This window comes from Muntiacus reevesi, chromosome 1 (genome assembly GCF_963930625.1).
Source record: "Muntiacus reevesi chromosome 1, mMunRee1.1, whole genome shotgun sequence".
In the NCBI taxonomy this organism is placed as follows: Eukaryota; Metazoa; Chordata; class Mammalia; order Artiodactyla; family Cervidae; genus Muntiacus; species Muntiacus reevesi.
In genome coordinates, this window is record NC_089249.1 from 217,551,446 (window position 1) to 217,576,582 (window position 25,137).

The 25,137-nt window shown below is 37.3% G+C and overlaps 1 protein-coding gene and 1 non-coding gene across 4 annotated transcripts; one reads left to right on the forward strand and one right to left on the reverse strand.

Moving 5' to 3' along the window:
- Nucleotides 1–1,229: 1,229 nt before the first annotated feature.
- Nucleotides 1,230–22,881, reverse strand: CLK4 (CDC like kinase 4). Of its 3 annotated transcripts, none has more exons than XM_065918327.1 (13): nucleotides 22,748–22,881; nucleotides 19,539–19,699; nucleotides 14,458–14,680; nucleotides 13,278–13,368; nucleotides 12,809–12,875; nucleotides 9,314–9,430; nucleotides 9,057–9,223; nucleotides 8,759–8,853; nucleotides 8,379–8,508; nucleotides 5,545–5,627; nucleotides 2,580–2,659; nucleotides 1,772–1,862; nucleotides 1,230–1,683 (listed from the first exon to the last, which is right to left on the reverse strand). In XM_065918327.1, exons 2-13 carry the CDS (start codon nucleotides 19,697–19,699, stop codon nucleotides 1,543–1,545), a joined length of 1,446 nt encoding a protein of 481 aa, XP_065774399.1. In that variant the 5' UTR covers nucleotides 22,748–22,881; the 3' UTR covers nucleotides 1,230–1,542. The 3 variants fall into 3 exon arrangements, with proteins under 3 accessions (XP_065774399.1, XP_065774400.1, XP_065774401.1); XM_065918328.1 differs by lacking the exon at nucleotides 22,748–22,881 and adding an exon at nucleotides 15,757–15,815 and having other exon boundaries at nucleotides 19,539–19,677; XM_065918329.1 differs by lacking the exons at nucleotides 13,278–13,368; nucleotides 19,539–19,699; nucleotides 22,748–22,881 and having other exon boundaries at nucleotides 14,458–14,597.
- Nucleotides 18,291–18,362, forward strand: TRNAA-UGC (transfer RNA alanine (anticodon UGC)). The gene has a single exon. It is a non-coding gene; the product is annotated as a tRNA-Ala (tRNA).
- Nucleotides 22,882–25,137: the final 2,256 nt, after the last annotated feature.

A 25,137-nucleotide genomic window follows, 5' to 3' on the forward strand; every position in this document is an offset into this window, starting at 1 on the left:
GGGGAGAATGTAAACATTAATTTGGGAACTTGGAAGTACTTGTAGGGAAAAGTTGGATGTTTAGGTAGTTCACCGGCATAAGCAGTATAGAAATGGAGAGGAAAATAAAGGATGGCTGACTCCTTAATCTCTTTAACTGTGTTCAGGAAAAACCTTTTCATCAAATGCGGCTTTAAGAAACCTTATTACATATAACATAGTTCAATTACATGTGGACTGCATCAGAGGACTTAACATAACTTATGCAGTGATGCTTTGCCAAAATTTATTTCAGCGCTTTAAAATTTCTAGCCAACTTCAGGAACTTATCTCTACTGTATGTGCAAATGCTGCCAGTGGATTCCATACAGAAACTCACCTTGGTTTCATTATTTGTCATACTAAAACTTACACGCATTTGATGTTCAAAAGTGATAAAACTCAAATCTTTGGTAATGCACTTCAGAAATGGGGATACCTTTAACAAAAAACTTGTATCCAGATAATCGATCATGAATTCTACAACAAAAAATATTTTTACCTTGCAGACTGATCAACAGCTTTTAAAAAAAAAAAACTAACATTTACCATATAGTTTTTAGTGTGAAATAGGTAATAATAAGGAAAAATACTTCCAGGCAAACAAAAAGGTCATGTTAGCCAATGAGGGTCTGAAAACTGCAGTTTTCTTATCCAAGTGTTTTCCATTCAAATCATCTTTTTTCCAATGAAGATTAACATAAATATAAGCTGCTTAATAATAACCTTAAAGTCTCATAGGCTGAGGTTTAAGTATTTATACTTCATATGATAAGGAAATAGATACTAGACAATTTCAACACCTGAAGATTTGGCATTGAAAACCTCAGTAATCAGAACGTCTATTTCTATGTTTGTGATATAAACAGCCGTTGGAAAATAGGGCTTTCCAGGCTAACTTCCCATTTAATCTTAAATGAAGTGTGTTGTGCTTTCCTTAACCTATCACGATGCACAAGTTGATATCTTTCCATGCTACTTACCACCACTGACATCACCCAAGGAAACAGAACACAGTACTTAAAATTTAATGAAATTTCAACAGCAAACATTTCCTATGGGATCTGGTTTCTAATGCCTGCCTACCCAGAGTTAATAATACTTATTACCTGTTCAATAACTACAGAAAAAAAAATTAAAAGTGTGAGGTATAGTCATTTAAGAATGAAGTAGTCAAGAGTTCCTTTTACTCAGAAAAAAAAAAAAATCACTTCAAAGAGTCAACTTTCATGTACAAAACACAAGATCAATCACAATTATCACTGGACACAAAGGGTATTCCAAAGGTTTTTAAAAATGGTAATTAATCTCAAAAAAGGAAAATTAATTTTAGCTTTCATATTTCATTATCAAGACCATGTTTGCTTAATAAGGTAATTATGCTATTGATACAAAACATACAGTATTTACACTTAAATGTACAAAATAATTTAATGTTTACAAAAATATTAGAATGTTGAGTTGACTGACACAGTCTTAAGTAATCTCTTCTAGAGAAGTATAGTAAGACCACTGATTTCCATTTCATTTCTTTTTTAATAAGTCAAAGAAAGGATGCTGCAATGCTTCATCCAAAGTAATTCTTTTCACTGGATCATATTCTAACATTCTTCGAACTAGGTCAAACAGTTTCTCATGTTCTTCATCATGACAAAGCATAAATTCCTGAGGAGAAAAATGTTAAAGAAGGACATTAAAAAATAGTTAAAAGTTAAAAAAAAAAAACAAAAACTTAATTCTTTTTTTTTCTTACCTTCAATGGTTTACAGCGTCTCCTAACATATCTACCAGCAGAACTATGTTCATCCCAATCTAGCTGATTATGATGAAAATACTTGCGTTTTCTATAGGAAAGAGAAGTCTCGGTTAGTTTAAAAGATTCACATGCTTACCCTGTCCTCACCAGGGAACAGGGGTAACAAGACAGAAACTTGAACCATAAGCAGCTCTCTATATATACTTAAGCACACACAATTTCTAAAAATCTCAACAAAAATTATTTATCAGATATCTTGAATGGTATCTTTCTTAATATTGTACCCTATAAGGTTTTAGTATCCCACCTAAGTTGCCCCCAAATAACCACACATAGAACAATGCCAGCTTTAAAAACAGGTTCTTATAACCATTTGTGTAAATTCTAATGTCATTAGATCTGGAATGAGGCTGCAAATCTTTAACAATTCCATGGGTGACTTGTGGTAAAGCTATGTTTTGAAACCTCTTATATGGTATCTTGTCCAAAGACATACAGCTCGTAGCAAAAGTGTGGAATTCAAACTTACTGACATGACTCCAAAATCAAGATCTTTTTACTATGCTATGTATTATTTTTGTATTGACCTAGGAAAACATTTATGAAAAGTTTAGCCTGAGTATAAAAACACCATTTTATTAACTAGATCACAAAGTAAACACTGCATTACTTTTCAAAAAACTTCATGAAAAAAATCCACAATCTACAAGTTTTTGGAATAAGCAATAATAAACAAAGATGGATTTTCTGTAGTTTGAATAAGGCCATTGTACGTACCCAAGGGCTTTAATCTTAAAAAACATACCTTGTTTTCTGAATCATGTGTGTTGGTATGGGTCCTAATATTCGTTCCATCATTGCCAGGTGCTCTTTACTATCATGAGTCTAAAAAAAGTAGGAAAAAGAAACTTAGCACTTTCCATTTCTCTACATGCAATAAAGGGAAAGAAAACAGTGCTTCCATAAAAGGACCAGGTTAGACAATTATACAATTTATATTACACTCACTTCAAAGGACTGTAACTGAATGAGCTGTATTATTTAATGCAAGCCCAGTAAAATTGAAGTCTTTCTGAATTGGATCAGTAAGGGCTGTATAGCAGATGCTGAACAGGTTTTTAAAATGTATTTTATTGATGTAGAGTTGACTTACAAAGTTTGAATAATTTGTTTAATGTAAAACTGAACAGTTTTTCCTTATTTATATTTATTGCAGTGTTTAAGATGCATGGGGAAGATTACCAAAAATCTGTCTCATTTTATCAGTTGCTTAACTAACTTCCATTTACTGAGTGGATAGCGACCCTGTAACACTTCGTAATCCTAGATAATAAAAATACCATCCCAGTAATTCTTACAACCCAGAGCTAAGTATATTGGAACATGACTTTCAAAGAGGTTAAGATACTAACTCAATATTATGTAGTTCATAAATGAGGAAACTTGAGCTATGAACCCAAGTGAAAATGTTTTATTTTTCAATTACATAGTAAGAGTTTTGGCTAAAGTAGAATAAACTGTTAAACTGACAGCTGAAATCATACACTCCTTGAGCAGAGGCTGGAGATTTTTCTATAAAGGACCAGAAAGCAAATATTTTAGGCTTGGATGGTCACAAAATGGTGTTTATCACATATTCTTTTTCATTGTTTAAAACAGGCATCAGGCAGGATACAGTTTGCCAACCTCTGCTCTGGAGAGCAGTCTGTGAGCAATGCTTTTTAAACCCATTAACTACTGTGCCTAGCACACTGCTTTCAAAATGATATTCTTAATTCATGACAGGAATAAATAATACAAGCTCCATATCTTCACAAAGCACCTTAGCTGAAGACATTTTGGAGGGTGATATCCAAATATAAACCGAGTATCAAACCAAAGTTAATAATCCATGCTTAAGATCCCAGTGATTTATAATCATAAAACCATTTGACAAATTTTTTGTGTCAGAATGAAGAAAGCATGCACTGTGCTCAACTTCTTCCTTGACCCTTCAGCTTACTACCACAAAATCAGATACCACCTCCTAGGAATGATGCAATAGCTCCTTTCTAGATATCAAACTTATCTAGAGTACTTTTAACAAGATGGCTACAGATCGGACAAGAGCATGAGGTGCCCCACAGTAGTAAACACATGTATTCTGCAACAGCCACCTAAACGACTTAATTCATCACAGCTTCCTCCTCATCCTGCACTGTCATAACCTCAAATCAACCTTGACAGAATTAGCCAGGAACTCCCTAACAGCCCTCACCCTGCCCAGAACATACTTTGATCATATTACAACCCTATTTCAAGTTCTTCAATGGTTACACCACTTGAAGCTTTCAAGAGTTTGAGCTTTCAGACATTAAGTAAAATTATGAGGGAAAAATGTGGAGACCTAAATGACATTTTCACCCTTTTACTTTGCCAAGTGAGGACTTTTATTTTTTAAAAAATAAATAACTATTATCATCTCACAAAAGGGACATTTTAATTCCAAAAAAGCCACAAAAAACCAAACAACAAAAAACGAGGGATAATTTCTACTTGAAAGCCAGAATGGCAACTCTACAAAATCATTTTCATTTTAGACCAGTCTGTATCTGGAAACCACTGACTTGTAGGATCAGTGAAAAACTGACTCACTGGAAAAGACCCTGATACTGGGAAAGACTGAAGGCAGAAGGGGACAATAAAGGATGAGATAGTTGAATTCAATCACCGACTCAATACACATGGATTTGAATAAGCTTCAGGAGGGCAGGGAAGTCTGGCATGTGTCCATGGGGTCGCAGAGTCAGACATGACTGAGGGACTGAATCGACTTGTAGGATAAAACAAATGGCAAACAAGTACACTACAAGTGTCAGTACTTGCCTACTGACACTATTTTTCTACTTATCCAAAACACTTGATAGCACTATTCATTCTTCTTCAACTAGAGTACCTTCCTGTATGCCCGCTGCATTTATGAACACAATTTCTTCTTCCTGATATGGCCATCACACACACACTCTTAACTTTATGACAAACTTCTACTCCTCCTTATGGCATGGATTAAATTCTCTACTCCTCAGTGATGCCTTCTCTAAGGAAACAACTGTTCACTGTTTCTGGGTTTCCACCACACTTTTTACACTGCTCCATTTTAACAAATATCACATTATACTCTTAACAGTTCTCACATTATCTATCTTGTGTATGACTTCCTTGAGGACAGCGATATTGTCTTTTCATTTTTGTACATGTAGTGCTTAGAAATGTGCCTAAAGTGCCACAGATGCTTAATACAACATACTGCTTCTGAATTCCCTTAAAAAACAAGTGCAACATAACCAGAACTGAATGAAAACTGACCATAGTTACACTAATATAAATTCATGAAAGCATGTCACACACATACAAAAATGGATCACATTCACATGAACCATGCTTTTCATATTCAATACAAACCATGTTTAAAATCTTCAATCACACGCAGAATGAATTATGACCATTCACTGAGAGTAGTATTTCATTCCATTATGGTTTTAAAGGATGACTATTTTGCATATGCAAATTTAATCTTAAAAATGACACACAATGGCAACTTTTCAAAAGAGAAACCAAAACTTCAACAGGCCTGTAACATTTAAAGCTCTTTACAGTGCAGTGCAACTAGAGGAACCCCTGCTCACCATAACTAGAGAAGGCCTGTGCATAGCAATGAAGACCCAGTGCAGCCAGAAGTACATATATACATAAAGCAAAGAATTAGTAAATAACATTTAGTAAATACATACCTGAAAGACTGTGAAACCAAGGTAATATTCAATAAGAATGCAACCTATGCTCCAAACATCACAAGGCTGAGACCAACCTAAAGCTATTTAAAAACAAAACCAAACGTTTTATTATGCAACAATTTAACTGTCAATACACTAAATCCTTTCCTATGTGGGTGCTCTCTTTATATAGTCTATTTAGAAGAATGATAGTAAATGCACAGCTTATGTTTTTAGTTTTATATCAAATATTATTCAGTATCCTTTGAGTCCTCCATATCCTCATATCAAATTATAGTATTTTAACCTAGGGGAAGAAGCTTTCTATGTAAAACAAGAGGGACTAGCAAATGTTTCATAGTCTTTTAATTGCTTGTACAAAGAGGAACTCTGCTATATCCAGTTTATGGCTGTTCTATGAAATTTTACATTTTATTAATGCAAATATAGATCAATAATTATCCTCAGAATATAATTACTAACCCCCAACCAATTGTCAGCTTGATATCTGAGTTTCTTGTTTCCATTAAAAGAAATATTGTACCACATAAATTATGTAGGAATTGTAAGATATTATAATAGATAGATATAATCGATATTACAGATATTCTAAGCACCTATAAGCAGAATTACACATTTAAAAGTTCACACAGAGCTATTTATATATGTACTTTCAGATTGTTTATACATGATCTATATTATACTTTCTCCTTCAGAACTCTCAATAGTAATATTATTCAAAGAAAAAGACACCTAGCCTTAAGTCTATATTTAATTAGAAAAGAGGAAACCACACAGATGTTTTAATCTTTCAAAGTTTTAAGTATTTAATACAACAATAATGTACAAAGAAAACCTACTTTAAAAGACATTTCAATGTCTTCCAGTAATATCACTGAATTTAAAGACAAAGGAAGACATGATATATGCAAGGAACTTATGATTTAGTCATTTTTGTTAACTCTCACAGGGCGTATCATTTGAACAAATGCAAGATGGAGCCTGTTTCTACTTACAGTAACACATCAAAAATTTGCAAATGATTAAGAGCTTCAACCTAAGATGAAAGTTTTCTTTTCTAACCACTCCTTTCTCCCAGTCCAGCTTTCTCGCAAATGACTGTAACCTTCTGTAGCATACCACTGTACATCATCTCATTCTGTTATGGGTTAGCTCTAACACTCTTTGGAATTTCACATCATTCAGTTTTACCGGAATTTCCCAACTTCTGTTTATTACCAACACCCAAGACGTAAGATCAACTGTCTTCCTCTTCCATCTTCCTCTTCAACCTAATTCTGCCTTTATCTTCAGGAGTAACACTTCACACAAACACATAACGAATACTTCTAATATTCCCATCTCTTCTCCTAAAGACCAAGAACCCCGGTTTCGGATTTATATCAACTATTTCCAGCCTGGCCACCCCATGGGACTGTATTAATACCAAGAATCACTATATCTTACCCAACCTAGGAAAAGGCCATTAACTGAGTGTAAGATACACTGCTGTTTTACATACCAATAACAAAGGAAAAAATGCCATTGTTTTATGTTCTCCCACATGTTAAAATGTGGGAGAAAATCTGCTTCTTAAAATTGATAAAACACAGAAAGTTAAATTTTTTTGGCTGCACTGCACAGCACGCAAGATCTTAGTTTTCTACACCCATTGCGGTAGAAGAGCAGAATCTTAACCACTGGACCGCTGGGGAAGTTCCAACAAGTTTACTCTTTTTAAGCTCTCAAAATACCTCTCCATCCACATCTCTTTCCACACTCTTTTCTCTTACCTTCATTGCAGCCTTCAGTCCTCAACCATAAACATACTTTCTCAACTACTCCAACAGAAGCAGATTCTTTCAGACCACACTAGGCAGAAATCCTAGTAACACCAACCTCAATTTGAAGACATGCTCTAAACCTGCACTGTCCTATGTAGTAGCCACTAACTACATGTGGCTATTTAAATCTAAAATTTAAATTAATTGGCCACACTCTAAGTACACAGTAGTCTACATATAGCTACTAATAGCTACAGTGCGGATATAACACTTCCATCATCATGGAAAGTTCTACTGGCTAGTACTATAGAACATTCTTAATTTCCTTACCCTTTTAGCAATCCTCTACTCTAGATAAACATCATTAGTTTGATTTCATACTCCTATTCTGAATTACCAGTCTTCTTGGACAAAACGTAAAAAGTGACAAAGACTGATTCCATGAAAATGTTTTTACTATCCAACCTCAGTTGAAACTTACATTCAGCCAAGTATTATGGTTATTCCATTTAACTATTATGTCTCCCAGTATCGCCTGATCTGAATTTTCCCACTGTCTCCAAGTCCCTCAAAGCCGTCTTTGACTTCCCTGCTCTATCAACATGACCTGGTGGCTAACTTCTAAATTTTGAGGCACAAGATGCTCTTTCCCTAAGCTCCCTCTTATCATCCACCCTGCATACAAATGTCTGCCTACTAGATCTTCAGCATTTTCATCAGCACCAAGCTTTAGTGATGAGACAAAAATAGGTGTTCACATCAGTTCAAAAAAGACACTACGATGTAATTAAGCCAACAGAACTTGTTCTCTCATGATCACGTAAGACTGACTTGTTCAAAAATAACGACCACTTGGAATACCTTTACAGATGGTATCATATTATTCCCACTCAGGAAAAATAATTATAGCAATGATCAGACAGCTTTTATGGAAACAGAAAACATTTTCGGTACACTGCTAAAAAAATCACAGCTATCCACCCACTACCTGGCCCCCCACAACAGAAGCTACAGAGAACAAAAATATCTTTTTCAATTCAAGTATTAGGAAGTCTGGCGTCTACTGACCCAAAATGACCTCTGGAGCTCTGTAATGGCGTGTAGATACCAAAGTACTATGATGTTCATCATCGTATGTTGCACTTCCAAAGTCAACAACTTTGATATCTGTGTTTTTCAGTGTGCGTTCATCACGTTTCTAGAAAACAGTTGAGTAAACACAAAGATCAATATATAAAATACTTTACAGCACTATTCCAAAAGGCTTGCCAAAGAACTGCCTTTTTGATTTTCAATATAACTCCATGAGAAAGGCAAAGGATTACCCTTTTTGGGTTAAACACCAGGATATAATAAGTCTTAGAGGTAAAATTTCTCATCCAAGCATCATATCAAGCTAAATTAATTTTAAAGATAACTACCAAAATTAAAACAAGTCTTTAACTTACCATTTTAGAATTATATTTGACTACATAGTCAGACTTCACAAATAAAATATTTTCAGGCTTCAGATCTGTATGGGTTAATTTATTATGATGCAAAACTACAAAAGAACAAAAAGACATTATTAGTTTCACTGACAAATTTAATCTATACTGGGGGAAGGGAAGATTGGTGATAGACATAGGAACCAAAAGCAGTTTCATATTTACTTGTAATATGTGCAATTTTAGTGACAATGCTTTGATGTTACTTATATAATAAAAACTTTTATTGGTATTTAAAAATTTAACAAAGTGTACTTACAATTTATTGACTGGCAGATCTGATATGCCATTTGCCTGATGTGGTCAATTTGAAACGGCAGAAAGCTATTTTCCTTAATGAAATCATAGGTACTAAGTCCCAAGAGTTCAAACACAATACAAACATGACCATGATGATCAAACCATTCTAGCATCTGGACACATCGGCTAAAACAGATCAAAATAAAAATGATTCAGTTCGTAGAACTCTGATTATTTCATGTAACGTGATGATCACAGTTCCAAGTTTATACTTACAAGACACTATTGGGATCAGTACTATTTAAATGCTCTAGCACTTGGATTTCTGAACGAGCTGCTTCACGATATCGTCCCACGTTTTTTACAATTTTCACTGCTACATGTATGCCATCCCTTAAAAATAAAATGAAAATGATAAATGTAGAGGAAGTGGTTGAAGACATGTGTCCTAAAATAATCTTACAGGGCATATAATAGCAGCTCTATATTAATATTTTTTCAAAACATTTTTAACAAAATTCACTTTACGTGGAGTGATGATTCTCTTAATACCTGTGAATGCTAATATTTGCTCCCAGAAGTTTAAATTTACTGAGATTTTTTTTCCCCTTTTGGAGAAGAAAGATAAAAATATAAACCTTGAATAGAGTATTCTACTGCTGAAAGCATTTGGTCATTCACTAAGATTGACTGTGACAGGTGGTGCACAGATATTAGTGATTAAAAAGGGCTTGTCCTATGTATCTCAGTTTAATGGAAAAGACAGACACAAACAACATATCCTAAAGGTTACAAGTGCTTGATATGGAGTAGACAGAAGAAAGAACCTAGTGACTGGGGTTAGGGGGGTTGAGACATTTTCAGAAAAGAGGAGACACAGAACTGAGCCCTGAAAGACAACTGTTGATCCATTAGATTAGGGAGAAAATCCCAGCAGAGGCGACACCATCGTTAAGCCGTGAAGACAAAAACATGTTTAGTTCATTCACGGATGCCAACAGGTAGGAACAGCTACAATCCAGGGCAGTGTGCTTTAGACTGGGGCTTCCATGTGCATGCGTGTGCTAGGTTGCTTCAGCCGTGTCCAACTCTTTGTGACCCTATGGACCAGAGCCCATCAAGCTCCTCTGTTCACGGGATTCTCCAGGCAAGAATACTGGAATGGGTTGCCATGACCTCCTGCAGGGGATCTTCCTGACCCAGGGACTGAACCAGGTCTGCACTGCAAACAGTCTCCTACACTGCAGGCAGCTTCTTTACCAACTGAGCCACCAAGGGATACTTCTTACAAAGTATAGAGGGAAGTGGTGGTCAAGTGGTTAAGACACAGGCTTTTACTGCCGTGGATTCAGGTATGATTCCTGATGATGAACTGAGATCTTGCAAGCCACGTGAAGAGGCCCACCCACCCCACCAAAAGATACAGCTCTGAATGACTTTGAGGAAAAAGATTTCCAAATCTGAAACTTCCTTTGGTCCTCTTTCCTAAAGCTGAGCTTCTTGAAGACAAGCAAGCATTCAAACCTGTTTTCTTCACTATAGCCTTTTCATGTTAGAAAAGAAAACCTCATGGATGTGAAAATTAATATGGCAAGGTATGTGCCCTAGGCTGTCCAAAAAAAAAAAAAAAATCTTTGAGGCAAACAAATTTTTCTAGTGGCTGGATAGCAAACCTTTCCAATTTGCTTAAGAAGGCCGCAATGAAGTTACAGGCTGGTAAATCATTCAAAAATTATTCTGATGATCATAAAACCTATGATGCATGGCATATATCTCAAGGCTGAAAAGAATGACTGTATGTAGCATGGAAACATATACACTACCATATGTAAAACAGCCAGCCAGTGGGAATTTGCTGTGTGACTCAGGGGACTCAGAGCGGGATCTCTCTGACAACCTAGGAGGGTGGGATGGGGAGGGAAGTTCAAGAGGGAGAAGACATAATGTATACTTATGGCTGATCCATGTTAATGCATGGAAGAAACCGACACAACATTGTAATGCAATTATCCTTCAATTAAAAATAAATGAATTAAAAAAAAGAATTACTATAAAACTGCTGTGACAAAACTTCTTGTCTCATCTGTTTAACTGTACAGCCAAGTTTTCTAAGGGCTAATAGTTATAAAAATGAAAGATGGGTAACAGTATTAGCTAATGCTACTATAGTAACCATGCGTGGTGAGTGCTTAGCTGTGTCTGACTCTTTGCAACCCCATGGACTATAGCCTGCCAGGATCCTCTCTCCATGGGATTTTCCAGGCAAGAATACTGGAGTGGGTTGCCATTTCCTCCTCCAGGGGATCTTCCCCTCCCAAGGATTAAACCCAGGTCTCCTGTATTGTAGGCAGATTCTTTACCACTGAGACACCTTATGAAACCCATTTTAGGTCTAGTATCAAAATGTGTAACAGATCTTTGTGTACTTGATCAAATTGAATACTATTAATTGGAATGTCTCAAATACTTAAGTCTTGAAATCTCAAGATATTTTAAGAAAATTTTAATGGGACTAGTGAAATCTGAATCTAACCTGCAAATTAGTAGACAAAATTTGAAAATACATATAATATGAAAATATAGAGAATAAAAAATACTATAAAATGTTAACATTTGTGCAATCTGGGTGAAGAATACATGGGAATTCTTTGGACTATTTTAGCAACCTTGATAAGTCAAAGTGGTGTTTCCCCGATGGCTTAGATGGTAAAGAATTGGTCTGCAATGCAGGAGACTTGGGTTCGATCCCTGGGAAGATCCTCTGGAAAAGAGAAAGGCTATCCAGTCCAGTATTCCTGACCTGGAGAATTCCAGGGACAGCGGAGCCTGGTGGGTTACACTCCATTGGGTCACAAACAGTCGGACACAACTGAGTGACTAACACTTTCACTAAGTCAAAGTATTTCAAAATATCTTAAAATGTTACTTTATGTTCACATTTTTGTGGTAGAGAGAAAAGGGTAATAAAACAATACATTTAGGAAAATGTTCTTTATGAAAAGTGGAGTAAAAATAAGTTCAAGGAAAAAGCATTTCTAAGTAGTCAAGAAAAGTTTGTTCATGGATGACAGGAAGTATGAAGCTATTGTACTTACATTCCCCTAAACATAAGGATACATGTTTACTAAAAAAAAAAAAATCAACCCTTACAATAAGCTGGAAATTATACCCTCAACTATTTTATGATGACAAAGTTAGATGTCAATTTAAAAATGTGCACTTTTCACTCAATAGTTTTAAGAGTTTCACTTAAAAAAAACTTGCAACCACAGAATAGAGATTCTAGAGCAAAACATGAAAAGTGAAGCAGAGAGGATCAAGTAACAAAAAGGTTAGTATAACTCAATCTGAACTTTATTCTGTAGGCTTTAAGTAATTTCTTCATAGTTTAAGAAGCTGACTGTAACGTGCAAATATCTTTTGGAAATAAAGGTTTTTGAACCAAGATAGCCATGGTTTATTGTCTCTGCAATTCAGAAGTAGGGTAAAGCACACCATATCTTTTTTTAGAAAGCTAAGGGCCTACGTTCTGAGAAACTCTTCACTGGAACACACTTTAATTTCAATCGACTCCATCTGATAAAAATTTTCAACATTCCTGATCAAAATTCACATTCATGGTAAATAAATCATACACAGTTAAAGAAATTTTGAATACTTACACCTCCCAGGAAACACACAGCCACCAGTTAAATTCAATTTCATCCAAATTATGATCCTTCCCCACCAAAAATATTAGAATATTCCAAAAAGAAAAAACAACAAACTTACATGCCATGATCAATGCATTCTACAACTTTGCCAAAGGCCCCTTCACCCAAAGTGTCCACGATTTCATCTAAAGTGAGGGGGGGGAAGAAAGAAGTATAAGTACCTGAGTACAAATTATCAGTTATTCAAACAATGAATGCTTAAGTGTGGAATATTTTCAAATGATCTCTATCAAAGCATAACTAAGGTTTCAGCACTCAAAATTATTTTATTTTCAGCTGTTACAAAAACAATTCAGACAGAGCTATCTTTCTTGCTCTAATCTCAAATTCCACTGATTATTTTGGAACTTTAGAGTAGAAATATTTAAACTCTATAGAAAAGAAGAAATACAAAAGAACAACAAACAAACCCACGAAAAACAAAACAAAAAAGCAATGAAGAGTTCTTTAGCCCCCCGCTGACAAACTATTCTTAAAAAGATTATTCTGTCTGCAAAGTTTAAAAAGTGTTGAAAAATATTCTATACATCTTGCTCTTAGAACGTCTCCACTTTGACAGATCAGGTGACCCTCCTCATCATCCTCTATACTCCTGGATCTTTTCCTTCGGTGGCTCTTCTGGAACGGCAAGTGGGCAGCACCAAGATCGTCCAGCCAATCAATATATCAGAGTGAATTCAGGGCAGAATACGCAATTCATTCAGCGGGGAGATATTCAGGCATTCAGATAAGCACCAGGCCACGAACAGTTGGCAGGAGCAATTTCAAATTCAGTCCCCAGAAATTCACAGGGCACAGTTTATGTTACAGAAGAAAAACATGGCAAGGAACAGATTTTCAGATAAGATACTTAAAGTGGCAATAGAAAAAAAACAACACAATTGTCTCTTTAAAATACTGACTTAATTGAAGTCTGAAATTTAAAGAATGCAAATGTCATGATCTATTAATCTCGTTATAAAACAGCATATGCTGTGAGTTGGGATGTCTAGTTTGTCAGAAAAATGTTTTGAAATGTCAATATTAGTTCAACAAATTTATTATTTAACATATTTTTAAACATACATGATTAAAATATCAGGGGAAAATAATGGCTAGTTAATTTCAATGTTCAATCTAATCAATGCTAGTTCTATTGAAGAAAATTAGGGAAGGAAAATAATTAACTCAATTTACTTATCAAACAAGTGAAGATATGTGAATCAAAGAAAAAGAACGGGCTTTTTGGACAATTAATTTCCCATTCGGCACCCACTTTCAGAACTTCAATGTAACTAGTTGCAAGGATGATGCACTGTGCTATGGGACTGTGTTATATTCAGGATTAAGTATCCACCAGTGCAACTGTCTACATTTGTTTCCAAGTATTGGGAAACAAGTTTCTTTTAGAAAAAAAAATTGAGATTAAAGAAAAGATGGGTGCCTTTTCTTTTCATAAGATTGTTATAAAGCATAAAAACACTTTTATTAGTAATATGAAGAAACTCATGATCTGGTCTACAGAAAATGAGTAAATGTAGGTAAATGAGGGCTAGCTATCAATAAATACAGATTAGTTGTAAGAATTTTGATACTTCAAGGATTCAAGTAATTTAAACACAATTATATTCATACAGTATTATAAACTTTTCCAAACTTATTGGCCCAGTAAGAGCTTTTACACACAAGTTAAGTATCCACCCAAAATAAAAACAAAATTAATCATACCGAATGTGACTGATGACTTGAACAGTGTCTATTACGCTTCCTTTTAGGACTGCTTCTCCTGCTTCGGACTGAAGATTTACTGCAGTGGATTCGATAACTGCTTTCAACGTCTCTGTGATAATGTCTAGGAACATATCTTTCGCAGTAGTCATTTCTGTATTCATCAATGTATCTCCGGTCCCGATAATCTCTCTCATTCAAGGACCTTGCTTCTAAATAATGACTGCAAACACATTAAAGTATTAAAAATTACACTCTTCATTCTAGAATAATATGGGTAAAAAGTATTGCTGGTTTAAACAGCTAACTCAATAAAAGAAAAAAGTACAAACTGACGGATCGATTTATACTTAATTCATAAAACCTAAATAATTTTACTTTAACCAACAAGTAAATGTGTTCATATATTTCTACTACTATATACTGCTATCAAGAAATAAAGTTGGAGTCAAATCATTCAACATATTCAGTGCTTACTTAAGAGTCCCTTTATCTTCTGGTCAAAGTTAAGACCAAAGAAAATTCACAAAACTGCTCTTCCGAAATTCATCAGTCTTAGGATATACACATCTGTAACTAAGCTCTCTTCCTTTTTTCAGAACTACACACAATGAGACAGGCAAAAAAGGATTCTTTTCTTAATGTAAGTGAATTTTAGATTTCTCTGGCACAGAGAATTCTCTCAAGAAAGCTGAATCAGAGATAAAAGGAATCAAATATATTTCAGTCCTTTCATTTTACATGGCTAAATTGAGATCCCTAGAAGGGAAATGATTTGCTATGGTTGAAGAGCACATTGTAAATACTATTGTGTGAGCCAATTTTACATCTCACCTATCCCATCTCTCCTCTTTATTTCGAGCTTCCTATATCCTCTGAGAAATAGACAACACAGTTTTTGAAGGCTGCTTCATGTGCCAAAGATATCTAAAATATATTCCTCATAAATGGGAAAAAGATCTTGTAATTGCTTGCCTTGGTTTTAATCCAACCCACTACTTCCCTGTGCATTTCGAATTTCCTGTCATTCCTGCTTGAGAAATAAACAATAATTCAGGGAAAATAGCATCACCTGGTACCACAGTGCTTAACTTCTGAATCTACAGATCCCTTTGAAAATCTGATAAAAGATATGGACCCTGTCCCATAAGAAATGCAAAAATGCATAAACAAAACTTGGTGAGAAATTTCAGAGGCCATGGACCTCAGAAAGTCAATGGATTTCAGTTAAGCAGCCTTGATCTGATGGAAAGAAAAAGACACACATTCAATTGGCCCAGTTTCCCGTCCCTCCTCTACCTGGGATGAGAGTCCTCTTCAACAGAGTGTGAAGCTTCAAGAGGGATGCACATGGAGCACTGAGGGAGAGAGGGGACACCTGCCCAGTCAGACACATCAGCTAAAATAATCCTAACAAGCAATGGAGTGACAGATGTTGACTAGATTGCCCTCACCAATAGGTTTCTTTTCCCCAGAATATGCTGTCATTCTTTTTCACAGGGGAGCTGGTTTAGGCAGAAGTAAAGGAGAAGCATCTCTAAAACTCCTACTCAACAGGGCTGGCATCAAATCCAGGCTGGGGAGATGCAGAAACCCCTTTTCTCCTTTCTCCAGTGTCAGCCTTAAGTTCTAGCCACTGGAGAAACAACTCAGGATGTTAGGGTAAGACTTTAGATCTATCAGTTGCTTGGAACCATATGGGATTTACATCAAGCTAGACATTACTATACTCTGAAGGGCACCTGTTTAATCCTGGAAGGCATCCTTCCCATAAAAGGTTAAAATTTATCAGAAAAAAACTAACACTAATTATCTTTAGCTGGACTGGTGTATGAGATTAGAGCTGCTGATAACCATAATCTTCAGAATAACAAACACAGGGTGAAGTAATACCATGAGAATAAACTAAAAAGCTGAGGACTTCTTCAACCTGTAACAACCAAAGCTTAGAGATTACATGAACAAAATCTACAGAATTATAAAGGCTACATGGACAGAGTGAACAGGATGAATAGATTGATTTCATTTCTAAAAATATTCACTAATCACCCAGTGAATATTTCACTACAGTTCTTCAAAATAGTCAAGACTAATGAGGCTATGCTCATTCCTTTTTATTTCCACACAGGTCCTGTGGGAGATAAAAAAATATATATGAGGCAAAAATCTCTGCCAACAAATAATGACTCAACAATGCAAGAAATGCCAAAAGCCTGTATATAAGTGCTTAGGGTCACAGAGGGGAAAAAAAAAAATCTCAAAATGCTTAAAATGGTCACAGAAAATCTCATGAAAAAGGGAAGAGTTGCATCTTAAAGGGAAATCAGAATTTGGACAAAGTAAAAAGTAGAAGAAATGAGAGGGGAGAAAAAATGGCATATTACCATCTTATATTTATAGAGCACTTTCACCACAGTGGCTCAGAGATGAGTTTGTCTACATATTACTTAGGAAATAATTTCAGCAAGAGCAATTTTCAAATAGGGATGCATAAGCAAATAAGCCGGGAACAGATCATCCAGAATCTTGCATGCCAGCCTGAAGAGCTTAAAACAGTGTTTCTCAGAGGATGGTTTGTCTATTAACAATATCAAAACACTGAATTATTAAAAATGAAGATCCCTGGTCTCAGGTGAGGCTCACTGAATAAACTGGTAATATGCATTTTAAACATACCTCCAAGGTGATCCTATTCACACTACAGTTTGAGAATCACTCGTGTAAGGCTTGATACTCTTAGGTTACAGGGACTTCCCTGGAGGCTCAGCAATAAAGAATCCCTCTGCCAATGCAGGAGACACAGGTTCGATCCCCAAGTTGGGAAGATCCCCTGGAGAAGGAAATGGCAACCCCTCCAGTATTCCTGCCTGGGAATTACCATGGACAGAGGGGCCTGGAGGGCTGCAGTCAGAAGAGTGCAGACACAATTTAGCAACTAAACGACAACAGTTCTATGTTACAGGAAGACATTTAAGGATACAAAGTCAGTGTTCATAGCTACATCAGTTTTCCTGTGCAGAATTAACCGATCAAGCCTGTAGAAAATGAGCAATTCACAGGCTACTTACGAATCAGGAAAATAGACACTTCACAATATATGTGAAAAAAGGTACGATAACTCATATACAATAAAACTGCCTATAAATCAGTAAGGAAAATACACTTCTATAGAAAAAAAGGCTAAGAATACCAAATAATGTTCAAAATGAACTACAATTAAAAAAAGTAATGTTCAAGTGGTCAGTAAATATATGACAGAGGACAAACTCAACAGAAATTTAAAAATTCAAATTATAACAAAACACTATTCTTGGCATTTCAAAATAACCAAGACTGATGAGAGAATGAAGAAACAAGTTGTAGGGAATATAACTTGGTACAAACTTTCTGGGAAAATAAATGAATATGTAGCAAGAGTCTTCTAAGAGTTCACACTCTAAACTGTCCTGCCTCTTCTTAGAATCTATTTCCAAGAAATATCAGAGGCAAAGATTTGTACCCATAGGTATTTTAAAAAATAATCAGAAATAATTTAACATCCAAATAATGGGAGATTAGCATCTTATCAAGATTACCTTTATACACTTCTGTATTTTTCATTTTTTCAATATTTTTCTTAAAAAACACTCGTAAAGTTTTGAATCTTAAAAACACTATTAGACTACTCCAGATTATAGGGAGTAATTACCACCAGACATCTCTGGTGCCAAGAAGAAACTATTAGTCTAGTGGTTATTGGACAATCATGTTTATACAGTTAATTATAACATAAATGAATTGTTCATCAATCGTTAAGAGTTCTTTTTTACCTACACAATGCATAATAAAGGGCTGGGGATGTAGCTCAGTGGTAGAGCATATGCTTTGCATGTATGAGGCCCCGGGTTCGATCCCCGGCATCTCCTTTTATAACATAAATGAACTGTTCATCAATCATACGAGTTCTTTTTCACCTACACAATGTATAATAAACTTATGAATAATTAGTATTATGATATTATGCCTTACAGAGTATTTTGCATTTATTTTAATATAGGATACAAATATCCTCTATAGTACATTAATTTAGCTCAGGTCATTGAAATCCTGGCAGAGATTCTCTTTTCTCTTCATACAATAGCATGTGAAGAATGATTAGTCTGCACTGATTACCAACAAGCTCACTGTTCCGCAGAACAAGTTTGTTTTAGCATGGAAAAGGAAAAAAATTACATACTGTTTTTTAAAGTAACCCCAGCTGGCTAATTTAGAAAGCAATCTGGCAAACAGTCCCAATGGAACATCTGCACAAAACAAGGAGAAAACATAGAACCAACAAAAACAAATGAGAAAGGAAATTAATGGAGGACAAAATGAAAGAAACTACTCACCTAGGCTTTGTTTAATCGTTTAGGAACTTTACAAAATTCCTCCAATTCTACATAAATGTATTTCCTCCAAATTTTACACTGGTAAAAATACACCAAAACAGAACACATGCCATTTGGAATTTTTATTGTGGCCCTTCCCTAAATTACTGGCTACTGCCTACGCAAAGGAATGGTTCTTAAAACAGCCAAGCTTTGAAAAATCCCAAATATATTCCCTGGTCTTATCTTCAATAGAGCATAAGCAACTAATCCCCAAAGCATGTTAACATTCTCACAGGGCACACTATTTTTCTAATCTGGATAACTCTCCCCACCCTTCATTCTCTCTCATTTGTGGAGCTCTGATAAGTGCCCAATGTACACATCTGCCTAGTATTCACATACAAATTGAAGGCACCCGCTGGTCCTTTAATCACTCGCTTCACTCATGTGTGTCCTATCACCACTTTGGTGTCTCGTTTCACACAACTACCTTATTGGCAGCAAGACTCGGTCAACTATCTCCCACAGGTCCCAAATGGATACATGAGGGCAGGAACGCTGTTCTACTCACAGTAATGTCTAGCATGTAATAGGCACTCAGGAAATGTTTTCTGAATGAGTATTTGTTGACGGATTTATAAAAACAATTTGACAGATGAAAGCTATACAAGCTAATGGCAAATCACTTAAACTTTGTGTTAAAGTGGTACTAGTTCAAGAGTAATTTACCAATCAGATTCTTTAAACTGGTGATGTGGTTTACAATATCTGTTCTCTTGCGTACTGCTGTGGGATCTCCTCTTCCGTTTGTGACTTCCATTGTAGCTTTCATGTCCCCAGCTTTCTCTGCTATCCCAATCAGGGCAGTGAGTTCTTTTGGAATGCCGCATCTGTTAATGGAAATGAAAAGTGAGTTGTGGAATCACAGATGGCTTGTTTAGTAAATACAGTACTTTACATTAATATTGATTAAATACAAAACCACCCAAGACATTGGGTCGTAGAGGTTCTAAAATGTTTGCAGATAATGTTTCCCAAGGCATGGGGGCACTATCCCACTGGTATGTCAGATGATAGGTTCTAAGTGGCACACAGATCCTGGTACTAAATGATAACACTGTGAGACCTTAATACTTTCTTTTTCAATTCTTCTGGATAAATTCTCAGTTTGGTGCTTGTCTTCAACTAACATTCGCCAACTGCTATTTTAAAAATAAAGAGTCAGGATTCAGGCTTGGAGTATTTCTCGTGTCTCCTGTCTTGGCAGGCGAATTCTTTACCACTGCGCCATCTGGGAAGCTTACCTTTTTCCTATGGTAAATTACTACTAACCCCTTAAATTACTGCTATTATCAAACTGTAAGTTATTGATGTTAACTTTAAAGGTGAGCTAGTTTAAAATAAGTATCACCAAGTATCATGCACCTTTAGCAAAACACTGTAACACAAATAGCTGCAGTCAGAGAAATACTTAGGGATACTAACATAGGAGATGACTTTGTTTTAAAGATAAAGAACCACTAATGAAGATCCTTTTTCTCAAACACTCAAGTATTCCATTCTCTAAATCTTGAGAATGACTCTCAGCTTTGACTAGAACTCAGGGTGTGAATAGAACACAGTATTCAACTGAGAACCTAAAGAGCAATAAAAAGTCATTTTATGAACTCATTTCCTCTGACCACAAGTTTATTTTCAGATCATCCTGCAGCCTTCTTAAAATTAAATGTTATCTGTTGTAGATCTGGCGTGACTAAGAAAATGAACCTATAAGGATGAATATGGTCACACCGAAATCAGACAGCAACCTACAAACTTCATTAGGTTTTTCAGGATCTGTGTTCTAACAAGTCATCCCTATCTGCCTCTCCACATCTTAGCTCTTTCACAAAGCAGCTTTGTTTTTAACAGGTGTCCAAAATCTGTTGAAGGCCGTGAGTTTCACAACCCAGCAAGGAGCTGAAAAAAAGGTAAACTGGAGCAAAGCCAGCTTAGTTAACCTCCCTTAGTTTGACCAAATGGCTCAGTAACAAGAAATGAATTCAAGTAACAAAACCTACATGATTTCAAATGGTTTAAAAAAGATTTTGAAATGAGGCATCTCCTGGGAGGTATTCCCTAAGAAAATATAAGTAACATGCCATCAGAGCCTGAAGCCACTAATATCCAGATCTTTTAACTCATTTGTCTTGCTGATTCTAACGCTATGCCCATCAAACATACTTCTCATATGTAGCTTCTCTTTTAGCATGCTTTAAAAAAGGAAGACAAAGGCACTAGTTAAGTCAAACAAAAACTCAAACTCTAGTCAAGGTTCTCACTGGAAATTGGTAAGTGAGCATTCGAATATGACCTATGACATATTCATAGGTTATTTGATTATGGGAAACTGAAATAAACCAAAGTACAAATTAAGGAGCAAAAATGACCATCAGAAAAGCCATAAAAAGAATTGTATTTCTAGTGGAATTCTTCTGATCCTTTGATTACCCCCCAATTGTATTTTAATCACATAGTAACTTTAAAATTGCTTAGTTAAGCATTCTTAAATCATACCAAGCAAAATCCCATCTGATGATTGATGCTTATTATTATGACTAATACGTAGTTTTTGCAAAACATGTCTGTTTCAGCTTTTTTCCTTCTACTGTCAGCCACCCATAACTAGCTCACCTGTGAACAAAACGTAATTCTTATATAACCAGTTATCAATGTGCAAATATTAAAATAAGAGTCTTGGGAGAGCCAAAGTTTTTTATTTCTCTAGCCAAGTTCACTACTTTCATTTTAATTCATCTGTTAGGAAGCCCTCCTTCACTACTGTTCAGAAATATTTTCTCAGGCGGCCAAGAAAAGAATCCCAACCCAGGTTACACAAATTAAGTTCCCTCACATACACACACACAAACAAAAAAAAAAACCCACCCCCTAAAATTATTGCATTACCTCTATAATTAATAAAGAATTCTACATGTTAGAATCATCAGACAGCTTCCAATAAAAACACCAGATACAAAAAACATAAGATAGGCTTATATCCGTCTTGGAAACCTGATTCTCTACTGCCTAAAAGGCAGTATTTTACCCAACAATTTTATATCTATATATATGGCTTTAAAATACCTATAAAGGTTAAAGTTATGATTAGATGGCTCCAAGAGGGCTGTATCTGATAACAAGAAGCCTGAAAGTTTATGTATGGAGCACCAGCAAAGATATCTATAAAATGAGACCAGGTCAATCTCCCCGTCAGTCTGGAGTGTTGTTTTCTAAGGACAGGATAAGCATACCACGGTTGTTTCAGTAATCAAGGACAGGGTGATTCAAAAGCATCAGAAATGTAGATCTGTTCCAATAATGACACGCTCCACTTTAAAAACAGTTTGCACAAAGGATGAGTCTCTCCATATTTAAACCTCATAAGCACGAGCTAAATCCCACCACCTGGACTCGCAGACTTGCAGTTCCTCGGACGCCCAGTCCACAGCCCCAGCCTAACCGCCAGGGCACCTGGCCAGGGCCTTTGGCGCACTCAAGAGATTTGACCCCGGAAAATCCCCGAATGCCACAAACAGCTGAGGCCAGACACCCTGGGGAAGGCTTGACCTAGGAGTACACTTGCTCCAGGCGGTTCTAGAAGGGTTCCAGACAGGTCCTCACTCTGACCGGCGGACGAAGCACGGCCTAAATAGCCATGATGCGAGAGGCCTGGGTTCTCTGAAAAAACTAGCGGCAGAGCCGAGGCCTTTTATCCCTTATATTTTAAATCTACTATGACGCCTGGGCAACTTGAGGTTTTAAATGTCACAAGCAGAGCTGTGTCCCAAACGCACCCCGGTCGCCGAGGCCCCGAATCCCGTCGTTTTTCCCACACCTGGCTTCGAGACTTACAAAACTGGGAACCCGCCCAGCCCAGAACACACTGCCCGAAGCCTTACCTCCGCAAAAACAAAAGGCCCTTTGGCCGAGAATTGTCGGCAAACCGCCGTCTTCTCTCTCCAGTAGCTGCGACAAACACCCCACAAAATGGCGGCAGCGCCGTCTCCCTACAACCCCCCTCAGCCTCTAGCACCGCCCACACCAGGCGAACGCGCCTGCGTGACAGAGCTCGCGCGCTCCCGCCCCACCCCTCAGGGGCGGGTTCCACATGTCGTTAGGGCTGGCCCCGCCCTCCACCACGCAGTTGTCCCGGCCAAGCAGTCCCCGCCCCGAGACCTGCTCTGGTCGAGGCTGCGCCCTAGATTGTTTTCGTTCTGGGAGCACCTGGGTCAAACTGGGAGGAAACGCCCTAAGCTTGTGGCGCCTGTCTGCGGCTATGGGAGGAGTTATTCTGAATGCTGCACCTCTCAGCAGAGCCAACGATGGCTCCGTTTCCTGCTCTTCTGCCCGAGTGGGCCGCACCATGGCACTTTGGCTGCTTGCCTTCCGCCTACTGGAGGACCTCAGTTCAGTTCAGTTCAGTTCAGTCGCTCAGTCGTGTCCGACTCTTTGCGACCCCATGAATCGCAGCACGACAGGCCTCCCTGTCCATCACCAACTCCCGAAGTTTACTCAAACTCATGTCCGTTGAATCGGTGATGCCATCCAACCGTCTCATCCTCTGTCGTCCCCTGCTCCTCCCGCCCTCAATCCTTCAACTCAGGCACAATCATTACGCAAGAGACAAGCCCCAAATCGGCTCACTACCAGGTCCAGACTGGTGCTGGGGATAGTGTAGTTGAGCCTGCTTGCAACTTCCTGTCTAAAAATGGATTCCGATAGATTAGAGGATAGCCTAGGAAACAAGCTCAGAGGTGCTTGTACTCCTGAGAGAAACAGCAACAAAAGAGAAGTTTCAGTTGAGACTTCTTAGCTGCTTCCTGAGCAGATTTGGTAGCTGAAGTTTCCCTAACAAAGTTTTTTTTATTTACCCCTGTGGGTTTTATTCAACCAAGGCAGAATAATATATAAGAGCTAGAGAGCCCAGTTAAAATAAGGGATTTCACAGTTGTAAGAATCCCTGGACAGTTTCCCATTGTGAGCTTTAAGTAAGAAGAGAGAGAGAGAAAATAAAAGAGTCAAAATTTGAGCCCCGGGGAGCACTTATGGGACAGGAAAAAAGCCTGAAAAGGAATGATCAGAAGGAGAGAACCAAGAGCTTGGTGTCAGAGTAAGGCAGTAAGAACGGGTAGGAGTAAGGATATGTGTGCTCAGTTGCTAAGTGGTGTCTGGCTCTTTGCAACTCCATGGACTGTAGCCTGCCAGACTCTTCTGTCCATGGGGTTTTCCAGGCAAGAGTACTGGAGTGGGTTGCCATTTCCTACCCGAGTATTCATTAGAAGGACTGATGCTGAAGCTGAAGCTTCAGTACTTTGGCCACCTGATTGGAAGAGCCAACTTATTGGAAAAGACTCTGATGCTGGGAAAGATTGAAGGCAAAAGGATAAGGGGGTGGCAGAAGCTGAGATGGTTATATAGCATCACCGACTCAACGGACATGAAATAGAGCAAACTCCAGGAGATAGTGAAGGAGAAGGTAGCCTGGCATGTTGCAGTCCACGGGGTCACAAAGAGTCAGACACAACTTAGTGACTGAACAACAACTCCAGGGGCTCTTCCCAATCCAGGGATCAAACGCCTGTCTCTTACATCTTCTGCATTGGCAGGCAGATTTTTTCCACCAGCACCACTTGGGAAGTCCAGGAAGCCCAGATTAAAGGAGAGAAGGGGTTAAATGAGAAAAAGACTGACAGTGACAGATGCTAGAGAAGCGGCAGGAAGGGTTGGTGCTGAAAAGTGTCAAGAGGATTTTGTGTTCTGACAGATGAATAAAAGAAAAAGTCAGAAATCAAATTTGAGAGGGCAGAGTTGGGACTGTGGTGGGCTTAAACCAAATAGAACATGGGTTTGTACCTTGTTAGATGAAAGGAGGGCACTGTCATTTCATGATCTAATATCATAGAAAACGTGCCACCCACTTTGGATAAACTGAATTGTTATGGAGATTGTATCCCATGTCAAGAAGTGAAGAAGTGAAGTTGAAAAGATAATTGGAAAATTGGAAGTGAAAATTTGCTATGCTGTAGAATGAAACAGACAACTTTATTCTCCTCACCTGGAATAGCCACCATTTCTGTGTTTACAATTTTAAATCTCAGCCATCCTTCAATGTCTGTCTCTAAGATGCTGTCCCCGACTGCATTAGTTCCCACTCATCTCCCTCTTCTTGACTACTCCAGTTAGAGATGAAGCCCTCAAACAGTTGGCCAAGGCACACTGGTGTGCCTGGAGCCATCAAAATATGCTGACCAATTTTGCGCACAGAGTGAAATGTATTGGTTCTACAACT